The sequence below is a fragment of the Peromyscus leucopus genome, chromosome 23, assembly GCF_004664715.2.
Source record: "Peromyscus leucopus breed LL Stock chromosome 23, UCI_PerLeu_2.1, whole genome shotgun sequence".
NCBI classification, from domain to species: domain Eukaryota; kingdom Metazoa; phylum Chordata; class Mammalia; order Rodentia; family Cricetidae; genus Peromyscus; species Peromyscus leucopus.
In genome coordinates, this window is record NC_051082.1 from 31,343,844 (window position 1) to 31,357,593 (window position 13,750).

The following is a 13,750-nucleotide window of genomic DNA, read 5'->3' on the forward strand; positions in this document are numbered from 1 at the left end:
GCTGGTTACCTCTCATAGTGTATTCAATATACTTAGAAAAGAAAGAAAGAAGACAGTTCATTCACATCAGGGACACAGCTCGACCCAAACTGAAGTGACCACGAGCATGTTGAGCGACCCTAACCTCACTCTCCTCGACGACACCTCAAACTGCTCCCCCTGCCCCAGAAGCATATTTAAATGTCGTTAGTTTGAGAAGGAGCCATCATGGACACCAAGGGCTCTGCTCACACAGGACAGCAAAATGAGGAACGTCAGATAAGGAAAGACAGGTGGGGCAGTCCTTATCTAGAGTGGGGGAACCAGACTGAATTCTAAACTTGCCGTGATTAGAATATTTTTGTTGTTGTTGTTGTTGTTTTCGGTTTTTCGAGACAGGGTTTCTCTGTGTAGCACATAATTTGCAAAATCCATTTATGTTTCACGTGTGCCTCATGTACACAGTCTGATAGTAGCTTGATCTAATACGTTTTAACTCGCCTTCATCCTGACTTCCATTCACAGGAGGCCAGGCACCGAGTTTTCCGTGTGTGGTGTATCATGCCGGTGTTCGGTGGGTTCGGGTTCTGGGTTTCAGCATTTGGATGAGGGACGCTCACTGCATAACATGAATGCATCTCTGAAGAACAAGTCAATATTGTGCTTTTAAAAAAAGGTTCCTGTGTTTATTGTATGCCATGTGTATGTGCCTGAGTGTGGGTACACCATGTGAATGCAGCGCCTATGGATGCCAGTAGACGGTGTCGGATCCCTTAGAATCCTGTAAACTGAGCCGGGCGGTGGTGGCGCACGCCTTTAATCCAGCACTCGGGAGCAGAGCAGGTGGATCGCTGTGAGTTCGAGGCAGCCTGGCTACAAGTGAGCTCCAGGAAAGGCGCAAAACTACGCAGAGAAACCCTGTCTCGAAAAAAACCAAAAAAAAAAAAAAAAAAAAAAAAAAAGAATCCTGTAAACTGGAGTTACAGGTGGTTGTGAGTTCCCAGTCATGGGTGCTGGGAACTGAACTCAGGTTCTCTGCAGGAGCAATGACTGACGATTAACTGTCTCTCCAGCCCTAACATTCTGCTTCTTAAAAGAAAGAAGCATTTGGTAGTGTACATAGACTATAATACCAATTTTTAAAGATTTATGGATTTATGTATATGAGTGTTCTACTTTCAAGTATGTTTGCATGACCGAGGAGGACGCCAGATCCCACTGTAGATGGTTGTGAGCCACCATGTGGTTGCTGGGAACTGAACTCAGGTCCTCTGGAAGAGCAGCCAGTGCTCCTAACCACCGAGCCATCTCTCCGGCCCCTATAATACCATTTTTTTATAACACTTACAAACGAGACAACTCATTTTCATGGAAATGAAGCCCTTTGGTGATTTCAGCACTGCACACAAGGGAGTGAGCGACTCCGGGTGCAAACAGTGTGTTTGACTCCATCCACGGAGACGGCGCAGACGGAGCGTGCAGCTACCCCAGGCAGAGTCACTTTGAGAGAAGAAAGAAGATTGCTAGCGCTGTCATCCCACACATCTCAAGACAAGCAGCCCAAGAGGCTCGGCCGAATGCCCGTAGCTCCACGCTCTCCTCCAGTTCCATCAAGACAATGGAGAAACATAAACCGAGAAAGACCACTGGCGGACTGGCGCAGAGAAGGCAAAACCAGTGGGACTCTCGACTCTGCCTGCAGGCAGCCTCGGGTCCCACGCTAGGCTCTCAGGTGTGAAGGCCAGGATGGAGGAGCAGTATAGGCACTCAGGAGGCTGAGGATCCTGAGTTCAAGGCTCGTTTGGGGTACATAATAAAACCCTGTCTCAGCCAGGCAGCGGCGGCACACAGCCTTTAATCCCAGCACTCAGGAGGCAGAGGCAGGCGGATCTCTATGAGTTTGAGGCCAGCCTGGTCTACAGGGTGAGTTCCAGGACAGTCAGTTACACAGAGAAACCCTGTCCTGAAAATCCAGTAACAGGGCTGGAGAGATGGCTCAGAGGTTAAGAGCACTGACTGTTCTTCCAGAGGTCCTGAGTTCAATTCCCAGCAACCACATGGTGGCTCACAACCATCTGTAATGAGATCTGGTGCCCTCTTCTGGCCTGCAGTCATACATGCTGTATATATAATAAATAAATAAATCTAAAAAAATAAATTAAAAAAAGAAAATCCAATAATAATAGTAATAATAATAATAATAATAAACCTTGTCTCAAAATAAAATAATTTTTTAAATGAGAGAAGAGAGAGAGAGATCTCTACACTCATATTCTCAGCAGCAATATCAACAGCAAACAAGAGGTTGATGCCGTTCAAATCCTGTTGATAGATCAATGGCCACACAAAACTTGCTATGTGCACGTAGTAGAATATTTGACTCTAAAAGGGAAGAGATTTCTGACACATATTGTAGTATGGATGGGTCTTGAGAACACTGCTCTGCGTAAAATAAGCCAGACACAAAATAACAAAGTCTGAAGGATTCTATCTCAGGTTCCAGGAGTGTTCAGAGTCACCGCATCAGAAAACAGAACAGTGGCTTTGAGGGTCTGTGGGCTTGAGGAACCGGATGTGTTTAATAAAAACAGTTTCAGAAGCTATGAAAAGCACTCTGGAGACCTTGGACTTGGACTCAATAATGCAGATATTCTGTTAATGAGCTCAGGTGTTTTTGTTTTGTGTTTTTGTTTGTTTGTTTTGCTTTTTTTTTTTTTTTCAAGACAGGATCTCTCTACATAGTCCTGGCTGTCCTAGAACTCACTCTGTAGACCAGGCTGGCCTCAAATTCAGAGATCCACCTGCCCCTGCCTCCTGAGTGCTGGGATTAAAGGTGTGCACCACCACTGCCTGGCTGAACTCAGGTTTTTAATTTTATTTTTTTAAATGAAGAATCTTTTTTAGGCTTATTTACTTATATCATTTTATTTTGTTTATATTATGTCTTTTGCCAAGGTTCCTTCTGATTGGTTTGATAAAGAGCTGGATGGCCAATAGCTATGCAGGGAAGATGGGCTGGACTTCCCGGGAGAGAGAGGAAGAGGAGAGGGATCTAGGCACATATATTATGCCAGCAAGACACCAGGGAGACACTGAAAAGGTCGGACATATGGAACAGAGTAGAGGTAACTGAGCCACTTGGCAGAATGTAGATTAATAAAAGCAGGTTAATTTAAGTTATAAGAGGTAGTGAGGGCCAGGTAGTGGTGGCACATACCTTTAATCCCAGCACTCAGGAGGCAGAGGCAGGTGGATCTCTGTGAGTTCGAGGCCAGCCTGGTCTACAGATTGAGATCTAGGACAGGCACCAAAGCTACACAGAGAAACCCTGTCTCGAAAAACAAAAACAAAAACAAACAAACAAACAAACAAAAAAGAGCTAGTGAGACAAGCCTAAGCTTTCATGGTTACTAAGAAGTCTCCGTGTCATTATTTGCGAGCTGACAGTCCCAAAAGAAAGTCAAACTACAGAAGAGGCACTGGATCCCCTGGAACTGGAGTCGTGGACGGCTCTGAGCCACCATGTCGGTGCTGGGGACTGAACACGGGTCTTCTGTTAGAGCCACAAGTGCTCCTAACCTCCTCTGCAGCTGAGCACTGTCTTCAGAAAGGGCTAAGACAGTAGGTATTATGTTCTGGGCTCTTCTCCCCCCATAAAGAAAGACAAGTAAGTAGATCACTGAACAGTGCTGGAGTCCATGTGCAATCTGAGGAGGAGACAGCAAGCCTTGGAGACTGCAAATCCCACTGCTTCCGTTTCCTCCGAGGAAAACGGAGCGACCATCAGAGCTCATTTCAGAGGGCCGTGAAGGGTGAAGGAAAGTGAGCACGGACTTCTCAGTCATGACAAGCGCCTCACAAATACACAGACTCGGGGACTTTTCCACACGTTATCGAGGACAAAAAGCACATTTGACAACCTGGCTAGTGTGGCTGATTGCAGCTACCTAAAAGCAGAGAGTGAGTGGTGGTGTGGATGAGAACTGTGCCCTTGGCCCCTGTGTTTGAACACCCAGTTGATGGTGCTCTTGGGGTGTATGTTTTAGAACCTTTGAGATGTGGCCTTGCCGGAGAAGCACGTCTCTGGGGTGGGCTTTTGTTGTTTGTTTGTTTGTTTGAGACAGGATCTCAATATTATCCTGGGCTGGCCTGGAACTCATTATGTAGACCAGGCTAGACTTGAATTCATAGGGATCTTCCTGCCTCTGCCTCCCAAGGGCCGGGATTGAAGGTGTGCACCACCACACCTGGTGGAGGATGCGGTTTGGAGAGTTCATGGCCTCTTCCTACTTCCATTTCTCTCCCTGCTCTGCACTGTGGTTGAGGATGTGAGCGCTCAGCTTCCTGATCCAGCGGCCCTGCCTGCTGCATGCCCTGCCTGCTGCACACCATGCCTGCTGCCCACCATGCCTGCTGCCCACCATGCCTGCTGCCCACCATGCCTGCTGCCCACCATGCCTGCTGCCCGCCCTGCCTGCTGCACACCATGCCTGCTGTATACCATGCCTGCTGCACACCATGCCTGCTGCATGCCCTGCCTGCTGCACACCATGCCTGCTGCACACCATGCCTGCTGCACACCATGCCTGCTGCCCGCCATGCCTGCTGCCCGCCCTGCCTGCTGCACACCATGCCTGCTGTATACCATGCCTGCTGCATACCATGCCTGCTGCCTGCCCTGCCTGCTGCACACCATGCCTGCTGTATACCATGCCTGCTGCACGCCATGCCTGCTGCATGCCCTGCCTGCTGCACACCATGCCTGCTGCACACCATGCCTGCTGCCCGCCATGCCTGCTGCCCGCCCTGCCTGCTGCACACCATGCCTGCTGTATACCATGCCTGCTGCACACCATGCCTGCTGCCTGCCCTGCCTGCTGCACACCATGCCTGCTGTATACCATGCCTGCTGCACGCCATGCCTGCTGCATGCCCTGCCTGCTGCACACCATGCCTGCTGCACACCATGCCTGCTGCCCGCCATGCCTGCTGCATGCCCTGCCTGCTGCACACCATGCCTGCTGCCCGCCCTGCCTGCTGCATGCCATGCCTCTCTGCTGTGACGGAGTCTTATCCCCAATTCTTTCTTCCATAAGCTGCTTTATCACAGCAACAGAAAGGTCACTAATACAAAGTCTCCCCGCCCCACACCCCCCTCCCACCTGTGTGTGAGAGGAATACATTAACAAGGTGGGAGAAATCCCCTTGACACCAGAACAGGACTTCAGCTAGAGAGGCGTCCAACACTTGTTACATGCTAGAGGAGCGTGGCACTTACTAGTCTAAGTAGAAACAACACCAGTGGAATGTTTATCAGCAAACATAGCTTATGCTTTTCCATCAGTAGGCTAAAAAGTAATCAAATGTCTATACCTAGTACTTCCTGACTACACAAATTGGAATTGAGTGTATGAATTTTCCTAAATCTCCAAACTGCTTAAACTCCAACTTAGAAGAGGACATTCATCACAGAAGCTAATTACGGCACCAGATAAGAAAGCTGTATGGGCAGAGACAGCCTGATGATACAGATAGGAAGCTCTCACAGGTTGCCATGGAGGCAGCTATCCTCAGTGGGCGTGGAGATGGAGGCTGAGGCAGAAGAGGCGGCCAGAAAAGCCCAGACACATCCCGGGCCACAGAGGTGGTTTAGGCTCAAGAGAAAACATAATGCAGCTAGTGTGTTGAGTGGCAAAGCAGAGGAAGGGGGGGAAAGCTGGACCAGCGGAGAGAACCGGAACCGTGGCACACTCAGGGAAGTGGGTAAGTACTGAGGGAGATGGGTCTTGAGGCAGCGCAGAGGCATTAGATCAGTGGTTCTCAACCTGTGGGTCACAATCTCCACGGGTGTCACACATCAGATTATCTTCCATATCAGGTATTTACATAACAATTCATAACAGCAAAATTACCGTTATGAAGTAGCAATTAAAGAATTTCATGGCTGGGAGTCACAGCGTGAGGAAGGTTGAGAACTGCATTAGACAGAAAAGAGGCTTCGGGAAGAATCAGGTGAAGCCAGGCTTGGTGGCACAGCCTGGAGTCCCAGCTCTCAGGAGGTAGAGACAGGACAACCAGAAGTTCAAGGTCTTCCTTGGCTACGCAGTAAATATGAGGCCAGCCTGGCACACACAGGATCCTGTCTTCGGACAAAACAAAGATCTGAAAGACAGAACCTAGTGGCATCCAGCAATGCAAGAGGACAAAGCCAGCCAAATTTATAAACCCATGGATGGGAGGTTTCAAAAGATCGATAGCAAATGTGTAGGGAAGAGAGTTAGCGAACGGAGTGGATACGACGTCGGTTGTCCTCAGCCTGATAGACTCAGGACACTTTTAATATTCTCACGAAAGGGTCAACCTTCTGCCAGACATGAAGATGCAGGCAGAGGCAGAAAGGATCTCAAGTTTGAGGCCAGCCTGAGCTACATAATTAGTTCAAAGACGAACTACGAGGAAGCCTCTCCCAGAATGCATCTGCTCAAGAGAAAAACGTGGGGCTGGAGAGATGGCTCAGTGGATCAGATGGCTGACTCAGTCCTGAGTTCAATTCCCGGCAACCACACGGTGGCTCACAACCACCTGTAATGAGATCTGGCGCCCTCTTCTGGCCTGCAGGGACACAGGCAGACAGAACACTGGATACATAATAAATAAAATAAATCTTTTTTAAAAAAAGAAAAAAGCTCTTTAAAAAAAAAGAGAGAGAGAGAGAAACATGGAAACACACTCACAAGGCCATGAGATCCGGTTAGGGCTTCCCTGAATAGTCTGAGTAAAGGATCCAAGACCAATATGTCTATAGTAGAAAGTTTATTTCCATCCATAAAATATATCACTAAACAGATGAAAAAGTTACATATTATTTTAAAACATAGATTTTTAAAAATCATATTTAGCTTCTCCTTAGCAAAAATTGTTTTTTATTTTGTTTTGTCTTGTGTTATGTATTTACAAGAATATACTATATTTCAGGTACATGGTTTCCCCTTCAAGCCAGCCTGGGAAGGCCTCCCGATGTAGGCAGGCTTGCCAATAAATCTCATTATTGGCTTTTGCTGCCTGTGCGGGGGGTGAGTTGATTTTCTAGAAGTCACTTTGGAGACAAGAGTAATGGCAGAGAGCATCTAGAGGAAAGTCCAGCGAAGCAGCAGCCGGTAGGGCGCTTCCTCTGAGGTGAGGCTAGTCTCGGCTCTGTGATCTACAGCCTGTGTAGGGGGGCGGGGATGGAGGCCTCCTCACTAACTCCTTTCTCTATGAATCTTCGCCTGGGCCTGTGGCGATGGCGGCTCTGAGCCTGCCTCTCTACTGACAGACCGCCTGTTTTGGTAGACGGAAGAATGCTCTGGAATGTTGTCCCCCATGTTCTGATACATCTGGAAAAGGGGAGAGGCAGTAAGGGTGACCGTCTGAAAGGACTCACCTGTATGCCTAAAAGGCAAAGTACTTAAATAAGCCTTACTTTTATACAGACCATTTTAAAATGTGGATTTAGGGGCTGGAGAGACGGCTCCGTGGTTAAGAGCACCGGCTGCTCTTGCAGAGGACCTGAGTTTGGTTCCCAGCACCAACATGGTGGCTCACAACTGTCTGTAACTCGAGCTCCAGGGGATTCAACACCCTCTTCTATTTTCCGAGGGTCCCCATACACACTAATGCACATAAATGAAAAAATAAATCTTAAGAAAATTAAATTATGAATTTGCGTTGTTTCCTTAGCTTTTCAAAAAGGTTTTATTTACATTTATTTATGCATATGATCATGTGCCTGCTCGGCAGTCTATGCATCACACGAGTACAGTTCCTGCAGAGGCCAGAAGAGGGCGCTAGAGCCCCTGGAACTGGAGTTACAGGAGCTTGTGGGCCACCATGTAGGTACTGGGGAGTGAACTCTGGTCCTCTTCCAGAACCACGAGTGCTCTTAACCACTGAGCCATCTCTCCAGCCCCTTCCACAGGTTTTGTTTTTTTTCTTAAATAACAGCCACTCATTTTAATGAAAAGTAGGAAGAAGGCAGATGAATTGTCCATTATAGAGCTACAATTCTGACCCCACAAGATGTCATGATTAAGGCATTGAACACTACTATTGAGCTGTAAGTGGTGGAGGCATGATCTGAACCTGGGCTTTGAGAGTCCAAGGCTCCATCCTTGGCTCAACGGTTAGCGAGGTAATCGCAAGATCCTGTTGCCAAAGGATCAGCTAGCTTTGTAACCCATTTTACAGATGGGAACACCGGAGGCCAAAGAAGAGACTCACCATCACCAATGAGGAATAGACAGCAGAGCTGGGATGGTTCCTCACAGCATCCAGCCAGAGCCCTTCCCAGCCCCCATACCCACCGTGACCCAGCTGGGAGGAGTCCATGCTCATGCCTCATGTTGAGTTAGAAAAGGCCAGTGGCTTCTGGAGGAGTTAAGCTTCATTAAGTTGTCTAGACCTTTGCACTGGACCCTTAGGGGCCCCCACACCCTCGAGACAGGGTTTCTCTGTGCAGCCTCAGCTGGCCTCGAACTCACAGAGACGCGCCTGCCTTTGCCTCCTGAGTGCTGCTATCACAGGCATGCGCCACCACCGCCTGGCTCCTTAAGAGCTTTCAACTTATTAACCAGTTGGATGAGATCACAGAAAGTCCCCCCCAAACCACATTAAGAAGTAGGTCTTAGCCAGACTGTGGTGGCGCACACCTTTAATCCCAGCACTCAGGAGCCAGGGGCAGGCAGATATCTGAGTTTGAGGCCAGCCTGGTCTACAGAGTGAGTTCCAGGACAGCCAGGGCCACACAGAGAAACCCTGTCTTGACCCGCCCCCCCCCCAAAAAAAAAGAAGTCGGTCTTGCCGCACAGAACAGTGAAAGGGTAATCTAGACAAACTGAGGTGAGGAAGACTGTCTTCCACAGCCGATCTGAGGACACGGTGCGCGTGCAGTCACTCACATGTCTCCTTCTGGGGGATGCCTGTCCTCACCCCCCAATCCCTACATACCGCTTCCTCAGCTTCTGCCAGCTGACATCCTAAAAACGAAGTCAGGTTAGGGAAGGAGGGCCGCTTTCTCGAGTCAAACGCCCAGCAGGACTGCATCACGAAGTACCTGGGAGATAAGACAACAGAGGTCAGGTTGAGGAGGACGCAGATGGACTGCCGTCCGCCGTCCGCACCCGGGGCAGCGTCCGTCCGCAGCCCAGGGCAGCTTGTACACTGGCTCTGTGGAAAGCGTGTATCAGAATCCGTACTACATCAGCACTGGACGACGCGTGAGGTGGAGTCAAACCCTCAGATACCGCAGGCAGAGGACTGCAGCCCCGAGTGCTGCCTCTTAGGACAGCAAAGTTGCCTGATGCAAAAGACAGGGCTTTTCTCTGCTCGTCTCATTTATTTATGTATTTATCTATAGCCTTGCTATTAGGACAGGCTGGCCCACCGCCTCATGCCTCATCTCTGGAGTACCGATTACAGTCAAGTGTCCCCTTGCCATTTCTGCTTCCTCCTCCTCTCTCCCTCTCTTAAACTTTTTATTGATTGGTTCTTTTCAAGACAGGGTCTCACTATGCAACTCTGGCTGTCCTTAAACTCACTCTGTAGACCAGGCTATCCTCAAACCACAGAGAGCTGCCTGCCTCTGCCTCCTGTGTGCTGGGATTAAAGGTATGGGCCACCACGCCCAGCCCATCTCTATGGGGTTTTTGTTTGTTTGTTTGTTTGTTTGTTTGTTTGTTTGTTTGTTTGTTTTGAGATGGTCTCACTATGTAGTCTCGTTGGCCTGGCATTCATATGTAGACCAGGCTGGCTTCAGCTCAGAGATTCGCCTGCCTCTGCCTCCTAAGTGTTGGGATGTCGTGGAATATTCCTTTACACATCATTGCAGAGGAAGCTGGGGTGACTGTGCAGTCAGCCAGATGTCTCTCTCATTTCTAAAGGTTTGGAAATTGCTTTCTCTGCACTTCCTGTTTACTCAAGTAATATTTTATCCTTCTTGGGTCCCTGATGGGGATTGAAGACCAGATAGTAACAGTTTTACGGTTTTCCTTGTTAACAAATTCAGAAAAGAAAAAAAAAAACTTACATAAGAGATGCAAAGTTTATAAGGTTGAGAAACATAAAAATTAAGTTATTTATCTAAAAAGATGTTTTAAGGTCTAAAAAGGTATTTTTAGGAAGGTAATACAAGTTATGACAAAAAATGGTTTAGGTATAAAACTTTGGACTAAGATAGGGTAGATAAGGGAGTATTTTCTCTAAATTTCTCAAATGCAAATGGACTGCACATTGTAAACATAATTCTTACCTGATAATTGTTCTTATTATTTACAGTTTGACTGTGTTAGAGTTAAAACCTTTCTTTTTTTATTTATACAAAAAGTGGGAAGTGTTGTGGAATATTCCTTTATACTGTATGAAGATGTGTCACTGTGGTTGGTTTAATAAAGAGCCGAATGGCCAATAGCCAGGCAAGAGGTATAGCACGGATTTCCGGACAGAGAGAGCTCTGGGAAGAAGACAGTAGAGTCACCAGGCAGAGAGGAAACAGGGTGCGAGTGCAGAGTGAAGGTAATCAAGCCACATAAAAGAACACAGATTAAAAACATGGGTTAATTTGAGTTCTAAGAACTAGTTAAGAGCAAGCCTAAGCTAAGGCCGAGCTTTTATAATTAATAATAAGTCTCAATGTCATTTTTTTATGAGCTGGTGGTTCAAAAAGAGAAGTCTATCTACACTGGGATTAAAGGCATGTGCCACTCTACCAAGCTTTCTCTGCTTTTAGCAATCAAGGGCTGGAGAGATAGCTTAGCGGTTAAGAGCACTGACTGCTCTTCCAGAGGTTGTGAGTTCAGCTCCCATCACCCACATGACTCACAACATCTACAACTGTAGTCCCATGGGATCCAATGCCCTCTTCTGATGTGTAGATGTACATGCAGACAAAACACCCAAAATGATAATTAAGTCTTAAAAAAACAAAAAGAGACCTAAGCAATGTAATAGGAAAGTGATTTTCAGTTGGGTGTGGTGGTGGGTGACTTTAATCCCAACACTTGAGAGGCAGAGGCAGGCAGACCTCTGAGTTCAAAGCCAGCCTGTTTTACAGAGTGAGTTCCAGGACAGCCAGTGTACACAGAGAGACCATCTCAAAAAACAAAAAGCAGACCAAAAAAGCAATCAAGGTGGTGTTTTTTGTTTTGTTTTGGTTTGGTTTTTTGTTTTTTGCCATGCATTTGGAAGGTTTACAGCACACAATAACGTCTGCTACTAACCCTCGGTCTCACTGTACTCACATCTCTTCCGTGGCGTAGAAGGGCTGGTCCATTTTAAATCCACTCTGAATCAGTTTGTAGAAGTTAGCATCCACAGGAATGCCAGGGTAAGGGTTCACACCTGAGAAAAACACGAGGTCAGGGGGGCCGAACAAACACTGGTTTTCCGTTCGTTTTTGTGGTTCTTGTTCTTTATACACTCTGTTAGCAAACAGGCAAAGAGGACTCCCCAGTGGCCGACCCACCCTGGATGGGGGGTGTGTGTGGAAGGGTGGGGGTGGGGGGCTGCAAGTGGACCCGGAAGTACCAAGGCCTCCGAATCAGCAGTAGTTAAGGCAGATCTCTGGATGTCAGCAACCAACCAACAGTGGCAACAGACGGGAGACCAGAAGCCACGGGATTGGCTGCGTGGTGTTTCACCCACCCGCTGACTTGGAAGGCAAGAGGGGTCGGAGGGGCGCAGCAGGAGCGGGAGACACAAGGCCAGAGCCCGGGGAGACCTGCCAAGTGCACACGTACCCAGTGAGAAGATCTCCCAGAGAAGGATTCCGAAGGACCAGACATCACTCTTGATTGTGTAGATGCCTTCGAATAAGCTCTCAGGTGCCATCCACTTCACAGGTAGCCGTGCCTGCGTCAAATGCAAGAGAGGACGGTGAAATTCCCACGGGCAGACTCATGGATTTTTAAGTGTTTTGTTTTTAACTTTATGTGTCTGCATAGATGTAAGGGCACTGTGTGCATGCAGTACCAGAGGAGGCCAGAAGGGGGTGCCAGGTCCCCCTGGAACTGAAGTTCTAGTGCTTCTCAGCCTTCCCAACGCTGCGACTCTAAATTAGTACAGCTCCTCATGGTGTGCTGACCCCCCCAACCACAAAATTCTTTCGTTGCTACCTCATAAGTGTCATTTTGCTACTGTTACGAATTGTAATGTAAATACTTGACCTGCCACCACTCCTTATCAAAATGCACATCTCCAGAAGTCATCTTGGACACAGGCTCGTGCTTGGAATTGGCCAGTGTAACAATAATGACTTTCCATTCAAGTGGAGCTCATCCTTTGCTGGGAGACAAGCAAATTCACGCCAAAGAGCAGAATCCTTTACCAGAGCGTTTCTCAGAACTGAGTGGACGTGTCATCCTTGAGGATGTGGTGAGGATGTGTGTAAGTCGTCACATCTAGAAATAACATTAGGCTGCCCTCTGTGGCTTCCAGCAGCCTGAAAGGGGGGTGGGGTGGGGGCTTGCCTTAGTCTGTGCAGCCTTTGATTCGAATCCAGACACAGTGACTAATTCCTGAGGCACAGGCCTTTCTTCTGATTTGGCCTCAGGAATCTTTATGGTGCGTGTGTAATCAGCCAGGCAAAAGCAGACTCCCAGAAAGAAACCCTCTCTTCAATCCTATGCAAATGGAGTCACGGAATGGGTCACGTGGCCACCTGGGTCACCTGCCTCATTCATAGAAGGTTCTGAGTGGAATTCACCTTCCCACATGAGAATCCACTGGCGGGGGGATTCAGCATAACCACACGGAGCAGTCCGCTTGTTATAAGTGCAGCTATAATGACTGGGGACCGTTTTCAGCCATCTGAGATGAGATTTAGTGAGTTTTCACATTTTGGGGGCATTTACCCTTAGTAAAGGGCTTTGGCGTTGGTTGTACTGATTTCCGGGAACCTGGGAAGCAAATTCAGAATCCTCTAGGAGGTATGCGGCCACAGCGAGTGACAGGCTTCATGGTCTACGTGCTCACGGCCACGCCCTCAGCAACCACAGCCAAGCGCTCCCCTCTGCCTCAATTTCCTCTTCACAGAGCAGCTGCTTTCAGAACCAAGTGAGTTTGTAAAATGCCCGAGAGAGTGCTGAGCACAGAGGAGACGCTGGACCAGCCTTGGCTGCTGTTATTTCACAAACAGGGCTGGCAACACCTAGAGAAAGCCCCAGCCCCAAATGAGCCAACGAAGAAGCAGCTGAGGGCCTAGACCCAGGTGTAATTCCTTCCTCATCCTGAGGCTTGAACCAAAGCCTCACACAGGCCAGGCAAGAGTGCTTTGCCCGAGAGACACCTCATCCCCTTACTGTTCTTTTCATTCATTCTAGTCTTTAAAAAGACATTTGTTTATTATTTTATGTATATGAGTGCTCTATCTGCATGTACATCTTTATGCCAGAAGAGAGTATCAGATCCCACTGTAGATGGCTGTGAGCCACCATGTGAGTGCTGGGAATTGAACCCCATGGCATAAAATTTTTAAAGAAAGAAAGAATGAAGGGCTGGAGAGAAGGCTCAGCAGTTAAGAGCACTGGCTGCTCTTTCAGAGGACCTGTGTTCAGTTCCCAGCACCCACATGGCAGCTCACAACTGTCTGTAACTCCTGTTCCAGGGAATCTGACACCTTCACACCCATGCATATAAAATGAATTTAAATAAATCATTTTTTAAAAACTTTATGCCAGACAGTGGTGGCCCACGCCTTTAATCCCAGCACCTGGGAGGCAGAGACAGGTGGATCTCTGAG

General features: G+C 48.0%; 1 protein-coding gene across 2 annotated transcripts in view; it reads right to left on the minus strand.

Annotated features, from left to right (window-relative positions):
• Window positions 1–6,884: 6,884 nt before the first annotated feature.
• The window catches only part of Flt3 (fms related receptor tyrosine kinase 3), an 83,840-nt gene continuing 76,974 nt past the window's right edge, over window positions 6,885–13,750 (minus strand). For both annotated transcript variants that reach the window (XM_028878041.2, XM_028878043.2), the window contains 4 exons: window positions 11,751–11,862; window positions 11,253–11,352; window positions 8,965–9,070; window positions 6,885–7,355 (listed from right to left, as the gene is read on the minus strand). In XM_028878041.2, the coding sequence (XP_028733874.1) occupies window positions 7,221–7,355; window positions 8,965–9,070; window positions 11,253–11,352; window positions 11,751–11,862 (453 nt within the window). In that variant the 3' untranslated portion in view covers window positions 6,885–7,220. The remainder of the gene's footprint in view (window positions 7,356–8,964; window positions 9,071–11,252; window positions 11,353–11,750; window positions 11,863–13,750) is intronic.